Source organism: Ahaetulla prasina, chromosome 2 (assembly GCF_028640845.1).
Source record: "Ahaetulla prasina isolate Xishuangbanna chromosome 2, ASM2864084v1, whole genome shotgun sequence".
Lineage (NCBI taxonomy): Eukaryota > Metazoa > Chordata > Lepidosauria > Squamata > Colubridae > Ahaetulla > Ahaetulla prasina.
Genome location: NC_080540.1, coordinates 147,697,245 through 147,710,221, shown reverse-complemented (window position 1 = coordinate 147,710,221; position 12,977 = coordinate 147,697,245). Strand labels below are relative to the sequence as shown.

The window sequence follows — 12,977 nt, the reverse complement described above, 5'->3', positions numbered from 1 at the left end:
AGGATATTGCACATATATTTGAATTAAACAATATATCTCACTGCCTTTCCAACATAATGATTTACGTAGCTTTTTCTATATAAACACTCGAGTCATGCGGAATTAATAAATTTCAAATATTATTGTTGGTTGAAGAAATATAATCCAAGTTCTTTTTGGATGATAGTTTTTAAGCATGTAGTTTTCTTCTTTTTTGCAATTTGGAGAAGAAAAACAGGCTGCAAAGAACTTCCAGTATGTTGGAATGCTGTGAAATGTTCTTTTGTTCCTTTTCTAATGTGCCACTTGGTCTGTCTTGCATCCTGATACCTCATCTGGGTAATTTATATGTTATACGTCCCCCATTTTCAGACACTAGTTTCATAGTTTGGAACTAAGGGAATGCCCATCATTATTTGTCAGGATATATTGAAATAGATGCTGATTTGGAGGAAGATCCCCATATGCTTTGACATCCTCAGAGCAAGCAATGTGGCAGAAATCATGAGTCTTATACCAGAGTGCCACACCAGCGTCTTAACAGATGTCCTTTTGCAGCAGCAGATGGAATTGTGTCCTCAGAAGAGCAGGGCAGTGTGGAAGCTGATCCTCTGAAGCCGCCAGAAGAAGGCCTTGTGAGAGAAGCATTGGACACGGTGGATGTTAAAGAGGAATTGCTCCAGACTTGCAGGTGACAAGTTGTTTAAAACCACGCAGTGTAGTTTTGGCTCATTGATTAACTCTGAACCTAGGAGGTAGATTAGCCTGGATGAATGCCAGAGGTTCAACCTGAGGTTTACTTACACTATAGCACTGAATGTGAAGCGAAGTATACGTGGTTCTGATAGTAGAGGACATTTCTAGCTCAGGGTTGAACTGTGGGGTTCTCCAAACTTGGTGGGTTGGTGTTTTTTTTTCCAGACATAATGAAGCGCCTGCAAGAAAGCCATCAAGCTCAGAGAGCACCAAGGTTATGTAGGCTGTAACCAGGGATAGTAGAAGCCTGGAGTGTTTATGTGGCATGGGGATTGGTGGGATCCCATAGATATTTTGATCTGGGTGGCTCCTCTGAAGAAGGCTTGGCGTTTCGGTCGCTTATGGAATCGGGAGAGATTTTCATTCCTTTGCAGTGACAAGAGCTTTTTCTTTTTCTCTGCTTGCCTCCCTCAGCCTCCCACCCAAACGCTGTGCGTTCTGTAACTGCAGCAAGTGGAGCTTGCACGGACAGCGAGAGCTGCTGCGATTTGATCCTGCACCTGGCTGGACAGCAGACCTTTCTGATTTGCCAGAAGGGAAGCAGCCCGCCTCTACAGAAGCTGGAAATGATGATCTCACCCTGATTGGCTTTGCAGACAGTGTATCAGCAAGGGAGGTGTTTGAGCCAACAGGTGAGTGGTAGGTGTGGGGAAGCTTCCATCAAGGGGAGCCTGGTTTTTAGATTCATTGTGAAGAAGTTCAGTTGTAACACACGAGGCTCTTTATGATCCATTGACAGCTCCATCCTGTCTCTATGTGTAGAATGTTATCAGTAAAATGGAATGGCAACTCTTACAGCTCCTTAACTTTTCTTTTCTCCCTCCCTCCCTCTCTCTCTCTCTCTGTTAAAGTAAATTAGGTGAGGAGAGGGAAGCCTGATAGGGTCAGCTTTCAATTAAATGGAATCCAAGGCCTCCATAGTGGACTCGCATGGAAAATAATGGACTTGGAACCCACACCTCATTTTGGACATTAATATAATTGAGCGTGTCCAGAAATATTTTACAAGAAGAGTTCTCCACTCCTGTGATACAACAAAATACCTTATGCCACCAGACTTGAAATCCTGGGTTTAGAAAATTTAGAACTCTGCCCCTTTGGCATGACCTGAGTATAACTCATAAAATCATCTGCTACAATGTCCTTCCTGTTGAAGACTACTTCAGCTTCAATCGCAACAATACACAAGCACACAATAGATTTAAACTTAATGTGAACCACTTCAATCTTGATTGCAGAAAATATGACTTCAGTAACAGAGTTGTTAATGCCTGGAATGCACTACCAGACTCTGTGGTCTCCTCCCAAAATCCCTAAAGTTTCAACCAAAAACTATCTACTATTGACCTCACCCCATTCCTAAGAGGTCTGTAAGGGCGTGCATAAGAGCACAAACATGCCTACCGTTCCTGTCCTAATGTTCCCTTTGATTGTATCCAATTCGTATAGTTATTTCATGCTTATACTTATATATATTGTTGTGTTTGACAAATAATAAATAAAAAATAAATAAATGTCTAAAATAACAGAACTTTGAAAGCATATAGTCCCAGGAGCCTTCTTTTCCATGCCAGAACCAAGGTTTCAGTACTTTCACAAAACCACTTCTAAATTTCTCCCCTCACCTGTGTTCATGTGATTAGTTTTGTGGAAGAACTTTTGGAATAGCGGCTGTTTCTGAATAACTAGGAATCTGAAACTATATGGAGGTGTAGCAGCAGATCTTGGAATAATACATTCCTCTTCTTCAATTATATCTCCTTGTTCGTTCCAAATTCTCTTACCATATCAGTTACCTCAAACCATAGGTCCCTCTCCTTGGCTGAACTTCTTAATATCATAAGGGAAGGTTAATCTACTTATTGTTTTATTTGACTTTCTTTTCCAGGGCACTTCTGGGCTCATCACTGGTGTGTGGTGTGGTCAGCTGGAGTTGTACGTGCAGAAGGGTCGTGGCTGAGCCTTGTGAACAAAGCTGTCATCTCAGGGATTGCACAGGTCTGTCCTGGTGGAGGGTGGGAGGGCTCTTTCTAACTGCTAGCGAACAAGGGCAGAGCTTTGCAGACTCTTTGCTAAAGGGGTTCCACAGGATGCAGTATCATGTACCATCAATACAGGTCGTCCTTAACGCGTGACCATAATTGGGGCTGGAATAGCTGTCGTGAAGCAATCCAGTCATTATGTGAGTCACGCATGGTTGCTAAGCAAATTGCCATGGTTCTTCAGCAAACCATGTAGTTGTTTAAGCAAATCTGGCTTCCCCCATTCCTCTGCTTTTCAGAAGCCCCCTGGGAAGGTTGCTAATGGTGATCACATGACCCCATTTACGATGCTATCGTAAATACACGCCAGTTGCCAGGTGTCCAAATTTTGATCATGTGACTTCAGGGATCTTGTAACAGTTCTAAACATGAGGACCAGTTGTATACTCAGCATCATTCTAACTTAGAAAGGTCCTTAAACGAATGCTTATAAGTTAAAGAGTACCTGTAGTTAAACTCAAAGAAACAAGAAATAAGGATATACTCTCCTGAAATGCATAATGTAAGCCTCAGTCATGTCTTTATACACAGAATAGAATAGAATAGAATAACAGAGTTGAAAGGGACCTTGGAGGTCTTCTAGTCCAACCCCCTGCTCAGGCAGGAAACCCTATACTATTTCAGACAAATGGTTGTACAATCTCTTCTTAAACATCTCTTCTTAAATCTCTTCTTAAATCTTCTTAAATCTCTTCTTAAACTAGACACAAGAACAGTTTTTTCCCGAAGGCCATCGCTCTGCTAAACAAATAATTCCCTCAACACTGTCAAACTATTTATTGAATCTGCACTACTATTAATCTTCTCATCGTTCCCATCACCAATCTCTTTCCACTTATGACTGTATGACTGTAACTTGTTGCTGGCAATCCTTATGATTTATATTGATATATTGACCATCAATTGTGTTGTAAATGTTGTACCTTGATGAACGTATCTTTTCTTTTACGTACACTGAGAGCATATGCACCAAGACAAATTCCTTGTGTGTCCAATCACACTTGGCCAATAAAAATTATTCTATTCTATTCTATTCTATTCTAAAAACTGCCAAGTTTTTACATCTTATAGGGCTAGGTTGTGTGTGTGGGACGTGGTGGCTCAGAAGCTAAGACGCTGAGCTTGTCGATTGAAAGGTCGGCAGTTCAGCCATTTGAATCCCTAGTGCCGCGTAATGGAGTGAGCTCCCATTACTTGTCCCAGCTTCTGCCAACTAGAAGTTTGAAAGCACGTAAAAAATGCAAATAGAAAAATAGGGACCACATTGGTGGGAAGTTAACAGCATTCCATGCACCTTTGGCATTTAGTCCTGCCGACCACATGACTATGGAGACGTCTTTGGACAGTGCTGGCTCTGAAATGGAGATGAGCACCACCCCCTAGAGTTGGGAACGACTAGCACATATGTGCGAGGGGAACCTTTACTTTCTCCAGAAAGTAGGGACCCACAGTCAGGCATGGGTTAACTCCCTCTGATCCAATTGGACTGAATCTGCTAGTTTAAAGGCTCTGGATCAAAATCAGAAGCGGTTCCATTTTTCTTACCACATGTTGCTACATTCTATCTAATTAAATTTCTCTTGTCATAAAATAACATCCTTCTTTTCAAATACAAATCCTCTTTAGATTCAACTGAATTTGCCATGCTGTCTAAAAATGAAGACTTGAAAGTCTTCATTTAGCCCAGGGGTGTCAAACTCAAGGCCCGGTGGCCGGATCCAGCACATGGGGTACTTAGATGCGACCTGTGGGGTTGCCTGGGAAGAGCAAAAGAGTGGCCTGTGGTGCCTCTGCCAGTGAAAATGGAGCTCACTAGGGCCGCGGGCAGCCCTCCCTAGCTCCGTTTTCACTGGCAGAGGGTTGCAGGTGGCTGTCACAGGTGAAAACAGCTTGGGAGCCCATTTTCACTGGCAGAGCACTCAGGTCACCACAGGTGCCCCCAACACAAATGACGTAGAGTTGGCCATGCCTCCCCACATTAATAAATGAGTTTGGGAAAATAGCAAAATACCTAGTTAACAGGTCCAAGTTGGAATTGATGGAAATGAGTCAAAATCTCTTTAATTCAGTCAGTTATCAGTTTCATTTTCCAATAACTATATTGACTCGGTTTCAATTTGATAAGTTATATAGTTTTTGAACCAACAAATGACTATGTAAACTATCAGAGTTCTTACTCTGTGTGATGTTTTGCTCATATACACGAACTCATGTATAGATCCTGTCATCTATCAATGATAGACGATAGGATTTAAATTTTATCCTTTGAGCAAGATTAGACTCTTGAAATGAATGTATTTCTTAGAATATTATACATTTTGCATAGAATTACTATACTAAAATATTTTTTAAAAATTCATATACTGCTTTATAAATTTTTAAAGGAAGAATCTTTCAATTTCAGAGATAGATAGATAGATAGATAGATAGATAGATAGATAGATAGATAGATAGATAGATAGATAGATAGAGTTGTTTATTAAAAAGGAGGGATTTGGTTTTCCAAATCTTGAACTGCATAATTCTGCATTTCCCTTAGCTAATCTCAAATTTTGGATGGCTCCCCCTGGTGGAAATTCTCCTTGGGTCCCTCTAGAATATTCATACATTATACCTTTAGTTAATTGGAATGCTCTGGGATGTAAATATAATAGATATAAAATAGTTTCTCTTATTATGACATCAATTTGAAGATTCTGGTACATTATTTATAGAAAATGACCTTTGGATCCTTTTACTCATCTTAGGTTAAGACCAAATAATTGAGATCTTGAAATTAATTTTAAAAAATCCTCCCAATCATACAGAAAATTTGGATTGGGGCTAATATTTTATGTTATAGGTTAATTAGATGAAAATGATGATTTGAATTATGTTCCATTTAAAGGACAAATATTATCTTCCCAATATGATTCAGTGGCAATATTTACAATTACAACATCTGTTCACATCCCTGTTTACACCTGCAGCATTTTTGGCCTTGAAAATTATTAGATTCCACAGGACTCGAGTGTTTATATAGAAAAAGCTACGTAAATCATTATGTTGCAAATGTAGTGAGATACGTTGTTTAATTCAAATATATGTGCAGTATACTATAATTGTTCCATTTTGGGAGGAAGATGTTACATGTAATTCAGCTTTGAGGCAAGATTCAATTTTCAGATGTTCATATTCCTACTCCGTGGAAATAGACATCTGGGCAAATAAAGTGGATTCTCCATGCACTATTTATTTTGCGTTGAAAACTGCACTATGGTGTGCTGAGTTGATGTCATTAGTAACTTACGAATGAACAGCTTACCAATGTAGATTAGCTATGTATGATAAAAATGGAATATAGTTATCATTCATTAAAATGCCTATGTAGCACATATACATGTAGATACATCCCCTGTATGTTTTAGGTGTTTTGGCCCATCTTTTTTTTAATTGTCATATTGTTTTAAATTTTTGTCTCTGTGTTTCTTTTTTGTATTCAATTAATAAATGCCAATGAGAATATTGGTACTGTGTTCCCACCCCTAGTCTGCAGAGTGTCTTTAGTTCACATCTTATAAACCGTGGCCAAAGTGAAATCATAATTGTATTATTCTAAACTATATCTCATTCTTCCTTAAACACAATTGCCTGGCCACAGTTATTTCACTGGATATGTGATACATTTCTGGCTTTTTTTGGGGGGGTGGGGGGGCTACTTTTCATTGCAGGAATAGTGCTTTTGTCCTGCTAGCTATAACCTTACCTTGCTCTTTTCAGAAATGTGAACACTGTAAAAGGCAGGGTGCTACTATTCCATGCCACGCAGAAGGGTGCCAGCGCCACTATCACTTCCCCTGTGCCGCGGCTAGTGGCTGCTTCCAATCCATGAAGAGTTTGAAACTTCTGTGTCCAGAGCATCTCGATCAGGCTGTACAGATGGGTAAGTCTTGACAGCATTGTGCCAAGAGCCGTTGCGTTTAGCCATGGTCTCCTGGAATGGTGACAGAGTCTACCCGTTGAGCCAAATGGAAGTCACTCTAATGGATAGAGTTGACACAAAAGGAGTAGAACAAGAGAAGTTCAGAGTGTGAATTGGGTATTTCTGGATTTGGCTGTGAAATAGAGGGTTAGGATTAACGGGACAGGAGTTGACCCCAATATCTTTTATTTTTTTAGTGGTTTTCAGTCCGACTTCTTTTCTTTCTGCAGAGGATTCACGCTGCATGGTGTGCGATGCTCCAGGGGAACTTCGCGACCTGCTCTTCTGCACTAGCTGTGGCTTGCACTATCATGGCACCTGCTTGGAGATCACGGTAACGCCGCGGAAACGCTCGGGCTGGCAGTGTCATGAATGCAAGGTTTGCCAAACCTGCAGGTGCGTGTGAAGGCTCTCGGCATGAGCCAAGTACCTCAGGAAAGACTGAGGATGAGGATCCATTGGTTTGACTGGGATGTGTGATATCTCTTCCTTTCAGACTGTCTGGTGAGGACAGCAAGATGCTAGTGTGCGAAGCCTGTGAAAAATGCTACCACACCTACTGCTTGAAACCTGCTATTGAGAGCCTCCCCACAGACTTCTGGAAGTGCAAAGTAAGCCATGTCTTTTTGAGCAGATAAGTAAAAAATGAGGTGACCACGTTTTGATAATTTCTCCCCTTAATCCTGAATCTCACAACCTCAGCCAGTTAGACAAAGAAATGTGCGTATTTGCTGATTTTGTTCAGGACAAGTACACGTAGTCCTCAACATATGACCACAGTTGAGCCCAAAATGTATGTTGCTAAGCAGGACATTTGTTAGGGGAGTTTTGCCCCATTTTGCAACCTTTCCTGCCCTAGTTGTTAAGTGAATTGTTGCAGTTTACTTCGTAACATGGTTGTTAGGTGAAGTTGGCTTCCCCCACTGACTTTGCTGGTCAGAAGTCGCAAAAGGTGATCACATGACCCTGGGACACTGCAACCGTTCATAAATATGAACCAGTTGCCAAGCATCCCAATTTTGATCACGTGACCACAGGGATGGTGTAGCGGTCGTGTGAAAAACGGTCATAAGTCACTTTTTCCAGTGCCGTTATAACTTTGAACGGTCACTAAATGAACTGTTGTAAGTTGAGGATTCTCTGTGTTTGGGGAGATCAGTGGTAATGCTACTTATTTTTTCTGTCCACTGTATATTTGGAGGGAATCCCATAACATATCTGTACGTTTACCGGCCTAAGGATTAGAAACCATGTTCTTACACTGCTGTGAATTTCTCCCTTAACTAAATACACTTCATGTAACTTACAGTCTTTAAGCTCCTGTCACGTTTATAGCCATGCATCTGTTTTGGATATGACACTAAACAGTAGTTTAGTGTGGACAAGCCATCATCTCCTTCCTGCCCCCTCCTTTCTGACATGCCTGCAAAAGGTGATTGTAGCATTTGTGTCCAAGTTTTAAGTAACTAAAGCTCAGGATTCCATTCAGAAAGAGAAAGTATCGCTTAATATTGGTTAAAATTTATTCAAAGAAGCCAGGAACAAAATGAATTACAGTCCTGGCTCTTACAATGCCCTATTGTTAAAAATAAGTGGCGTTATTGATAAACTCTGCTTAGTTTAGGGTGTACAGCAAATCCTTCTAGTTTCTTTTTCATGACATGTTTGCAAGGGTTTGAGGGGTGTAAATGCAAGGCTGAGGCTTTCGTGGGTTATATTTGGTATTTTGCTTTGGGTAGTGAGATGGTGGCATATAAATTGATTGATTGATTGATTGAATGAATGAATGAATGAATGTGTATAAAAAGGAAAATGCTGGATGTTGTATAGGTCCGTTGCACTGGCATTTTAAGTATATCTGTAAACATTCAGAAATTCTTTTTTCATGAAAACAAGCTGTGAAAATTACAATTTTCAATGGTCTAAAAGATTGTTCCAGCGACCAACCTGGTTTGGGTCTAAAAGATTGTCCAGAGTCCAGATCATTTCTTAATGTAAAGTAGTATACCATGTTTAAGGTGGTATAAGGTGGCTCAGGGGCTAGGACATTGAGCTTGTTGATCGAAAGGTTGGCAGCTCAGCGGTTCGAATCCCTAGTGCTGCCGTGTAACGGGGTGAGCTCCCATTACTTGTCCCAGCTTCTGCCAACCTAGCAGTTTTGAAAGCACATAAAAATACAGGTAGAAAAAATAGGGACCACCTTTGTTGGGAAGGTAACAGCGTTCCGTGCGCCTTTGGCGTTGAGTCATGCCGGTCACATGACCACGGAGACATCTTCGGACAGTGCTGGCTCTTCGGCTTTGAAACGGAGATGAGCACTGCCCCCTAGAGTCGGCAACGACTAGCATGTATGTGCGAGGGGAACCTTTACCTTCATCTTTTTATACTATGTTTGGCTGTGATTCCTTACTTTAAGAGTTCTTATCTTCAGCCTGAGCAGAATTGATTTTCCTGTTGAAGAGTTGAAAAATGTTATATAAGAAGCCGACAAAACTTTGGAATCTTTGAAAGAGTTTGTAGGGAGAGCAGAATTTTGAGATTCTAACTGTATTTTTAAGTAAGTTCCTGTCCTTTTACTGTGGCAGAGGCATCCTAGAAAACATTTCAAGAGCACATGGGTTTTCAAAGAGTGAGACTGTTATTCTTTACATGGTTGGGATCTTGAAATTTGGCAAACCTCAAATTTTTACCGCCTATATAGATTGAAAACATTTAGATAAATTAATCTCTGTGTTTGGTGGGGAGGGAAGCCCATCTCATTGTGATTAGGCTAGGGACATTGTTTCCTCACATAAGCATACCTAAAGTATTCTATATTCAAATTCCCAACCTACTGTATATCACCTAACCATGGATCAATTTACACGAATTCTGCAAAGCTTAATAAGAGAGGCCTACATTTATTTTTTGGTGTTTTAGACTAATTTATTAGTCACAGTTTTAGGAAAATCCGATGCAATCAGGCTGTCTGTGAAAGACTCACCCCCCCCCCCCAGTGCTCTTTTCCCGTTCAGAATGCCTGTATTTCTCTTCCAGAGCTGCCGTGTTTGTTCTGACTGTGGCTTCCGCCCATCCTCATTGGAATCCAGCATTCAGTGGTACGAGAACTACTCTCTGTGTGAAGGATGTCGAGAGCAGCGCTGCAACAAAGCTAACAGTACAGAGGCTGGGCAGCACAGTCCGGAGTGAGTTCCTTCAGCTGAACTAATCCCCATCTTTTTGGCCTCAGTTCAGTGGGTTGTCTGCAGGGATGGCTTACCTTGTTTTCTACTGCTGAGGGCGATCGCAAGATATGTTTGCACCGAAAATAAATTCAAAACCTCATATAATAAGTTACAGGCCCATCTGTCCTTGCATTCACCATATTTGTGCATCGTGTCATACGGGATCATTTTATCTTTTAGACTTTTCAGCTTTTTCTTTATTTCTTTATTTATTAAATTTTTATACCGCCCTTCTCCCGAAGGACTCAGGGCGGTGTACAGCCAAAAGATAAAACACAAAATATAAACAATTAAAATAGCAATTAAAAGATAGCAAATTATAAAAGGCTGATAATTAAAATTAAAATTTTAAATTTTAAAATTCACAAAACCCCAATTAAAGTTCCACACTATTATGCCAGTAATAAAATCTTGATTTTATCAATTCTGTCCAAGCTGCCTTCTCAGCCGTTCACTCTTTCATATATTGGTTTTGCGATTTGGTATACATTCGTTCTTTGTATATGAGACCAAACTACAGATAGTCCTCAACTAACAACTACCGTTGAGCCCAGAATTTATATTGTTAAGTAAGACATTTGTTAAACAAGTGTTGTCCTATTCTATGACTTTTCTTGCCACAGTTGTTAAGTGAATCACTGCAGTTGTTAAATTAGTAAGACGGTTGTTAACTGAATCTGGCTTCCCCCATTGACTTTGCTTGTCAGAAGGTCACAAAAGGTGATCACATGACCCCAGGGACCCTGCAACCGTCATAAAGGTGAGTCGGCTGTCAAGCATCCAAATGTAAATCATGTGACCATGGGGATGCTTCAACGGTCATAAGTGTGAAAAATGGTTATAAGTCACTTTTTTTCGGTGCCGTTGTAATGTCGAACAAAATGACCTGTTGTAAGTTGAGGACGACCTGTATCTTAAATTGATCTTTATATTTAATCTGTATTCTCTTAACCACCTTTTTCTTGACCTTATCTCTTGCCCTGTTCTACCACCCATACTTAAGTACTCTATTTCTACTACTGGAACATTCAACATACTTTTATGTTTTCCTCCCTGTATAATAACAGAGGGAGCAGGCACACACACTTTTACACCCAACCGTTTTTAGTTCTTTCGACAAACATTCATTCTTCACAACATACCATATGAATTGAACTACTTTCTAGCGGTATTTACACATCTTAAGGCGTCTCACATCTTTAAGAAACATTTTACCGTTTTTGCTTTTCACAGTGTATATTTTAACTTGTAATCATTCCCTCTATTTTCCCTGTCAAATATCCCCACTTTGGTCTTTGATACATTACATTTTCAGATCCATGTTGACTGTTGCATCATACAGTTCAATATTCATGGTCAGTCATTGTGGGTTTGCAGCTGATGTTGTGGCATCAACTACCTATAAAAAGACAACATGGCACGTGCTTCTTTGCATATCTGTCCACAAATGTTTCATTAGATATTATAAAAACATATGCTTAACTGATGAGACAATTGCCATTATTTGTGCAGCTGAGAGAGATGCACTCCAATTCTGCCAAGGTTGATTAGGTGTCTGCTATTTGAATATCCTGTAAAGGGATATCTTTTACCCTTCTGTGCAAGCAATGATGGAATACTGAACCTTTTGATAGTAGTTCCTTTGGCCCATGTGGAGCTGGGCATCCAGATGCTTCTGGCAGAAGTTATGTTTTATCATGTTTTCAGTTTATATAGGTTTGTTTTTTCACCTGGATGACTTTAAAATTGAGAGAGTATCTCCCCCTGGTGGAAGCTTAAAGCTCTTCTTCCATTGGCTATAGGAGCTCCCATATTGTAACTGAATTTCCTATGGCTTTATGAGTACAAAAGACATTGATGCTAAGTTCACGTTTTCACTTTAGACTGGAGGGCTTTCAGAAGAATGGAACATTTCTCTTCATTCTTTTAGATGAAACGTTAGATTTTACTAGATCAGTAAAAGCAGAAATTCAGTTTCCCCCATTCATATTGACATAGATTTGTTGGATATCAAGTTAGAGCAAATCACCAATGCTGTCCGATAAATAATACGCCAGTACGAATGGGGAGAGACTAAATCTCTGCTTTCCTTAACCTCCAAAGATGACTATTGAGATCATACTTTGGAGACCTTAGACAGCTCCCTTGAGAAGTAGATAATGCTGGAAAAGATGCAACAAAAGGGAAGAAGATTGCAACCAATAGCAAAGTGGATGTACTCCTGTTACAGTAATGATGACTGGACTGGGATGCACCAGGAAGAATTGGAAGGCCCTGGTTTGAAAGAGATCAAGCTGGAAAAAATCTATACATGGTTGTTAAAAATTGACACTGATGAGGTGGCAAACTGTGAGTGTCTTGAGAGAAAATTTGGCAGTAGCTTACAAGGCTGTGTTATAAACAGTCATTATGTCTACCACAATATTCACAAAGTAGTCTTAGGCTACCATTCTCCATCCCTCTAAAGGTATAAGAGAAGTAATTGCAGAGGCATGATTCATAGGATTATTATTTTAAGCAATATTTGTAGAGAAAACTCCAGTGAATGCAACTTCTAGCCTCAAACAATTCATTTCAAATACTTTCTTTTGAACACCTTAGGCATATTCCCCCAGCAAGCAGCATCCCCACAACCGACAAGGTGATTTCCCCTCAACCCCCAGAAGAAATTGATGTGGCCAGTCAGGGACAACTAGAAGGTCACGTCAGCCCTGTAAACATGCAACAAGAAGAACAAGTGCCACTGGAGACTGGCCAGCAGCCTCTTGGTGAGTCACCTTCTTTCTACTTTTGGAAGTAGGCTATATTGAATCTGAGAAGAGCCATCATGTGTTCATGCTTTTTACAGCAGTTGGCTAGGCTAAAACAAATGACACGTGCCAGAATTATACATGAGGTTCAGTACAAATCTTACTCAGCAAATTGTTTTTGTTTGTTTGTTTTGTTTTGTTTGTGGCTTTAGGCGCCAAACTTTTGTGTGAATAGACTCAGAAATCATGGAACAACTCTAGAGCA

General features: G+C 40.2%; 1 protein-coding gene across 1 annotated transcript in view; it reads left to right on the top strand.

Moving 5' to 3' along the window:
* The window catches only part of KMT2D (lysine methyltransferase 2D), a 126,645-nt gene that overhangs the window by 24,287 nt on the left and 89,381 nt on the right, over positions 1 to 12,977 (top strand). The window contains exons 3-10 of the mRNA XM_058165624.1: positions 538 to 670; positions 1,150 to 1,367; positions 2,624 to 2,733; positions 6,537 to 6,699; positions 6,969 to 7,134; positions 7,235 to 7,349; positions 9,775 to 9,923; positions 12,564 to 12,730. Coding sequence (XP_058021607.1) covers positions 538 to 670; positions 1,150 to 1,367; positions 2,624 to 2,733; positions 6,537 to 6,699; positions 6,969 to 7,134; positions 7,235 to 7,349; positions 9,775 to 9,923; positions 12,564 to 12,730 — 1,221 coding nt within the window. The remainder of the gene's footprint in view (positions 1 to 537; positions 671 to 1,149; positions 1,368 to 2,623; positions 2,734 to 6,536; positions 6,700 to 6,968; positions 7,135 to 7,234; positions 7,350 to 9,774; positions 9,924 to 12,563; positions 12,731 to 12,977) is intronic.